The following is a 6,924-nucleotide window of genomic DNA, read 5'->3' as shown; positions in this document are numbered from 1 at the left end:
ATATATGATAAAGTGGACCCAATTTTTTTTTTTTTTGCAAAAACGGTGAATTGCAAATATCTCAAAAACGGTACCATAGAATTAAAAATAACCTTGATTTTCGGAATCAGGGGATGATTTTACATAAGAATTTCATAACGGCGTTTCTGGTAAAGAGAAAAAGTTGAAATTTGTGGTCCAGTGTTATATACAATTACTGTAATTGTAATCTTAAAATTTTTAGGATTACAATCACGGTATTCATAATCAAGTTTTCCATGATTTCGATTGCGGTAATCATAGTCCCTAAATTTTTAAGATTACAATTATTATAATCATAAAGGTAACATTTATGATTGGGGTATTCCATGAGTAAGTGAAACTTTGTGTCCAATTGTAGAGTAGCTTATTGAACATGGAATGCTTGATGAATCAATGCTCAATACCTGAAATTAACGTTTTTTCGAAAAAAAATTTAGTTATATTATTTTATTACACTGTAAATACACTCAAAACTTCAACATTAGAAAAGTAGTTGAATACGACAAAATATTTTAATATAGAAGGCTCTGCAAAATCAAGTATTCACAAAGTTATTATTTTTTTGAAGGGGGGAATAAATGTCTCGATCTTTCTGCGCCCCGAAGAAGCAATATGGCATTGAAGAAAAATAGGCATTTAAATTATATAATAGGATAAAATCACTACGGTTTAGCATGTCCAACCCGTGACTAAAAAGTTTTAAACTTCGTATTGCTTAGTTACTACTTTAGGGAGTTTTCTATAATTTCATAACTAGAGTGTGTTTATACTAAGCAGCCCTATTTCATTTCTTTTATTATATTATAAGTACCTACTTAAGAGATTTTGAAACGTTTTATCGTGTCCCGCCCGTGACAATCATTTATAATTTTTTTCTAATGATGCCTAACAATAAAAAAATAACTTTAACGTTTCAAACCTATGTTTAATGCCACAAAACTCTGAAGTACAGGTTGACTAAACACCATAATACTGTTGGTGGGCTAAGCGATGTAGTAAAAAATTTCGCGTGGCCAGCTCGAAAAGTCAAGATAAGCATTACTATCTTAGAGACGCCAGAGAATTCTATGATGAGGGTTGCTTAACAACAATTAAAAGTCAATATTAACAATTACCTGAAAAGTTCCAACCAAGAAAATCTAGAAGTTCGCGAAACTTATAAATTCAATCCAATAAATAGCCTTTAAGTGACAAAGATATACATATGTATCTGCTTACAAGTATTCTAATGCAGATAACTTTTCGGATTAGACATCGATACACAAGATCTTTTCTGACGTTCTATGGTTTTAAGGAATAGCTAAATTTGAGCATGATTTGTCCATGAAATCAGTTTCCAAAAATAACTCAACTCGAGCCACTCTTAAGCCGGTTACTCAATGTCTGGTCAACACTAACAGCAGGTTAGACATCTCTATGTGATAACAGTAGTCGATATACATGTTTAGCCTGTAGTTAGTATTAGTCAGACATACATAGCTATTCTAAACAAACTTGAAAATCATTAAGGCACATTCGAAATTTCGTTGCAATCAAATGCACCGTGCAGAAGTGCATTAGGAAAATGCATATAAAATTTCATGCGTTTGCAAATAATCCTTTCTTCCATGCATTTTAATACATCAATCTGGCGACTTCTAGCTTTCGTTTGGTATAACTATTGCCCCTAAAATAGATCCTGGGGTCAGCAGTATATCGTGCGTCTTACAATGACTCCACTGTCATAAAAGTAGGTCAATTGATCTTGTATTTGACCTCTAACATTTATCATACCTAATCTCTTTGATATGGATCTCACTAGAAGCTTCCTTTCATGAAGAAAATCGTACGTGTCCCACCCGTGACAAAAGTTGTCCCACCCGTGACAGGAGAATTTTGAATTTTTTAATAATAAACAAATAATTCTTATTATGGTTTGTGCTTTGTTGGGATTGCTGGATCTTTTCTGTATAGTAAAACATCTAATCCAGATAGAAATGTTAAGTAAATTCACAGACTTTCCTTAAAATATATGTTCTCCAAAAAGCAGTGTCTTTTCTTTGTCCTACCCGTGACGGAAGAAACAGCTCAGAATTTTCCAATATAAAATCAAGTTGGAATATTTTTCGTATTTGGTAATAACTCGTATATTAGTGAACTAGGTGTAGCTTTATCAAAATGTAGAATTGCTTAGTACTTTATACTTAAATTAAAAAAGAAAAACTATTTTTGCTGTACAAATGTCCCACCCGTGACGATGGAATACCCCGATTACAATTAAAGTAATTGTAATCGTATATAATTAAGGATCACAATTACGCAATCGTAATTGAAATGTAATCGTAATCAAAAATTACCCAGCTCTGCTACAAATATACGGTTCTTTGTATTATATTAACGCCGTAGTAAAATTACAATCATGTACATATAGGCGTTTAAAATACAAAACCGCGTATCAGCAAAATGCAAAACCTCGTATGTGGGGGTGCATAAATTATTTTCTAGAGAGTAAAAACACTCATATTTTAAAATGGCTCTCTGTTTTATAAAGCAATCGCATTTATGGCTAGTATATTTCAGGACAAATGGATAAGGATTGAGCCAAGTGTGACGAACTCCAATTTTTGACAGCCAATGTCAGTTACGCGGTTTTGCAGAATGACGATACGCGGTTTTGTACGTTAAACGACGATACGTACATACATACGTACTTTTGTGCATACCTACATACATATGTGAGCCGTTTATTTTGAAAGTGGTATAAGTCACTTCCCAGCTCTTGCGCTTAAATGACCGGTTACTTGTAACCGAATACATCTGCAAATCGTTCTATCGTCGTAAACTAATGACAAAACCTTCTACCAATGGTTGATGAAGTTGAACGAATAACCGACGCGTTCAGATACCAGTAACCGATCATTTAAGTTCAAGAGCTGGGAAGTGACTTATACCACTTTCAAAATCAAGGGCTCATGTATGTCCAAAAAAACCGAATTTTTGAAACTGAAATTTGGCAGCACACAAGTGATATCGTCAAATTAATGCTGGTTTTCGACATTAAACATTGTGTTTAACTAAAATTTTGTACGTCTACTTAAAATACCTAATTGCATAACACATTCAAATGCATATGTATGTATATGTATTAGTCCAAAAAAATCGTACTTTAAGTTTGTAATGTGAGATTTGATAATAAAAGAAAATAAATACTCCAATGGTCCAAAAGCCAGTGCCGAATACTCGAGTACATTTCAGGCGAAACACTGGGCTTTCTACTCAGAATGTAAAATCTAATTTGGTGCTTCAATTCCATTAATATGTAGAAATAAATCTGCATGATTGCAGGTCTTTTTTTACTTAAGGTTGGCCACATTTTTAACAGTGCTATTTATCAAGAGCAGACTCCTTTCGGGCTGGCTCGTCGACCAATTTGTTGTCATGCTGTGCTCCGACACCAGATAAGGAGACCTACATACATACATATATACATACATATATACATATACATACACTTATATCCTTTTGTGTATTTCTATTTACATACATATGTACATCTATTTTAAGCCACTCACAGTTTAATTAACTTCCTGCGTGCTTAGGTATCGATTTCAAACAGAAACTCATCAACTTGGATGGAGTGCCAATAAAGCTACAAATTTGGGATACAGCAGGACAAGAAAGATTTCGAACGCTAACCACAGCTTATTATCGCGGAGCTATGGGCATACTACTGATGTATGATGTGACGAACTTGGAGAGTTACAATAACCTGTCATATTGGCTGCGAAATATTCAAGAGGTATTTCATATGTTATGTTATGTTCATATAAACATATAAGAGCACTGCACGATTACGTTGCACATCGCACGATTGTACATACTGTTGAAACTTACTCGCCTTATTATTGCCACAGTGCGATTATAAATTAGATACATTTGGAGATTTCTCTTTCATACATATATATCTATTGCATAAAGTTTAAGATTTCAAATTCAGTTAATTTAAACATAAGTGGATTCATTAAGCAAGAAAAATGAAAACTTAATAAGCAAATTAAAGATTAAAGACTAGTTTTTGGAACTAAATTTTTTGATTTTAATTAGTTTAGCCAAACTAAATACGTTTAAATTGCCAGGCTTTTTGCTTCCTGAACAATTACTAAACAAGTATCTAATAGCCAGCGATGTCGCGATAGCAAATGGTGTGTACTCGCCGCATAGGATATGGTGGTTACTCGTATTAAATATAAATAATTATGTACTCGTACAATGCTCTAATACAAACATATGAATGTATGTATAAATTTTTATAATTTAACAACAAATTATTAAATTGCCTTGATTTATATGCGTAGAACGCGTCACCGGATGTTGTCAAAGTCTTGGTTGGCAACAAATGCGAATGTTCGGCAACGCAGCGAGCGGTTGACAAAGAAAGAGGCGAAAAAGTGAGTTCAAATGGCAAATTAAATAAAAGTTAATTATGTAACATACCTATTTCATTCAGTCTATTTAAAATGTATTAATTTAATTATTTCACGCACAGATTGCTGAAAACTTCGATATGCCATTCTTTGAGGTGTCCTGCAAATGCAACATAAACATTGAGGAGGCTTTTCTAGCATTGGCAAGAAAAATCCGAGAACAGCGCGAACGCCGGGTAACTCTATACATATAATGTTTTACCCACATTTACATAATTATCTAAAAAAATTGTTTATACCTACTCGTTTATTTTATTTCAGGGTGATAATTTTGATAACGACGAAAAGACACAAGACAAAAAATCGCCCGGTTCCAACGGCTTAGGTACATTCAGCTTGGCCAGCTTGTCCGAAGGCAATCGTTGCTCCTGCTAAGCCGAACGGAAATATTCCACATACTCCTAAGGAACAATACGTCCAATAGAGTGCTATAGTGGAATACTTCCATGCATACATACAAACATATGCGTGTATATGTACGCCTAAGTATACAAGTACATACCACTGGCCGGGCAAGTGCATTCAGTGTGAGTGTGGGAACGTTGGTTGGCTGGATTTTGAAATCAGGCAGACTCAGACGTACGTATGTATGTATGTATGATTGTATGTATATTTTGAAGGAACAAAGCCAATTTAGTCGAAACTTATGTATATTCCTCAGAGAAATAAATCGCTGTTTGAATCTCAACGCTTCATATTTGTAGCATATGTACGTACGTACATATGTATATTGCGAATTGGGTTACTTTAAACAGTGTTTTTTGAAATACCATTAATTAGGCGCTGGAGTAGTTAGTTACATCCATAAATTAATTGCCGTTTGGTTGCTAATTAATGAAAATTTACTCTTGAACATACATATGTAAGTACATATGAGGCAATGAGAGTCAGAGGAGCATATCTACATACGAAAAAATTTGTTTGAGTAATATGCGAAGGAAGGATTTATAAATACTAAATAGCAGGGACGTGAACAGGTTTTAAACCGAACCGGTTTTGAACCGGAAAACCGATTTTTTCTATTAATTAACTGAACCATTAACCGAACCGAAATTTTCCACAAATGTTTGATCCGAACCGAAACCGAACCAATTTTCATAAAGGTTTAAAGGTTAGTTTAATCCAATTTTCATTAGATAAATTTACACGCTTTTGTTTCGTTTCGTTAAATATGGTAATACCTACAACGTTTGTTTACCATGTGGAAATATCAAATGTAAAGGCAACTCATCTCATTTAGCACACACTTAAAATTTAACCTTGCGCTTTGTTGCACTTGACACTTTACACTCAGACTTGCGCGTTATTTTTTTTCCCCCAACCCTTGAACAGAACCAAAACCCCGGTTCAAAGACTAAAAAAAACGCTTTGTCGAACCAATGCAAAAGTGCAAAAACGGTTCGAACCGCTAAACCGAACCGACCAAATTTTTCATCCGGTTCACGTCCCTGATAAATAGGGTCTTTCACTGAAAAGTTCATTGCATCTACGTGATGCTGCCTGTTAGAGTAAAATAAAACTGAACAGGCGTGTCTCGGGCTATTAGCGTTTCATTCTATTAATGCATTTTAAGCTGTACCTCACCTTTTTAATGTAAGGCTACTTTGGCTCTCAAAGCCTCATATGTACATATATATGTAAGTAAAACATACACATTATGTACATATGTACAGTGTTGGACAAAAGATATTTGACTGGGAATCGGAACTTGATTAAAATGAGACTTAAAAGATTTCGAAAAAATTGTTAAATAGTTTAATTAGTTTATACACGCAACACGGATTAAAATTTTTCTTAAAAATAATTGAATTTTAAAATTTGGATTTGCTCATTTTCAGAAATTGTTGCGCAACACAGCATTTTATTGTGGCAACATTTGGCCATATAAGGCTATCGAAAATAGAGTTGTTTTGTTGAATAGTGTGCATAAAAATACATAAACAATTTTATAGTACATATTTGTTTTCTTACTTACACTGATTTTTTCGAATGTTTCATTTTACTAAATATTATACTATTTCTATCAGAAAAAGGACGCAATCTTGCATGGCTATCCATAATTTAAATAACAAAAAAACATCAATATTAAGCAGGAAATTTACTTATTAAAAAAAATCATTTTTAGCATAACTAAATTTCACATTTACCATAGTACCTTAACATCGCAGGGATAAAAAAATCACGCTTAGCATGACAATGAAAACACTCAAACCACAAAAGTCCCTTTTCCACAATTTAACGTTACTTAGAAATAGCATGCAAATGTATTGCGACGCACTTCCATATAAAAGTGTAAACAACTAATTATCGATAATAGGCCGAATAGGAAAGTTTCCAGATTCATTTTTACGCATTTGTATTTTTATACTTATATACCCGAGCGCACTTGTGCCCAATTTTTATTATAATAGTTTGTTTCTTTGGCCTTGCGTTCATTCTT

General features: G+C 33.5%; 1 protein-coding gene across 2 annotated transcripts; it reads left to right on the top strand.

Moving 5' to 3' along the window:
- The first annotated feature begins 3,570 nt into the window (after nt 1–3,570).
- LOC118756055 (ras-related protein Rab-8A-like) lies at nt 3,571–6,574 on the top strand. Of its 2 annotated transcripts, XR_004995092.1 has the most exons (5): nt 3,571–3,799; nt 4,356–4,448; nt 4,547–4,660; nt 4,746–5,071; nt 5,146–6,574. XR_004995092.1 is itself a non-coding variant. In XM_036490848.1 (4 exons), the coding sequence occupies exons 1-4, from the start codon at nt 3,719–3,721 to the stop codon at nt 4,857–4,859; spliced, it is 402 nt and encodes a 133-aa protein (XP_036346741.1). In that variant the 5' UTR covers nt 3,571–3,718; the 3' UTR covers nt 4,860–6,574. The 2 variants fall into 2 exon arrangements, 1 of the variants encoding a protein (XP_036346741.1); XM_036490848.1 differs by having other exon boundaries at nt 4,746–6,574.
- The last annotated feature ends 350 nt before the right edge of the window (nt 6,575–6,924 follow it).

Source organism: Rhagoletis pomonella, unplaced genomic scaffold, assembly GCF_013731165.1.
Source record: "Rhagoletis pomonella isolate Grant_MI unplaced genomic scaffold, Rhpom_1.0 Rhpom_scaffold_08566, whole genome shotgun sequence".
Lineage (NCBI taxonomy): Eukaryota > Metazoa > Arthropoda > Insecta > Diptera > Tephritidae > Rhagoletis > Rhagoletis pomonella.
This window is presented reverse-complemented; position numbering and strand designations above follow the sequence as displayed.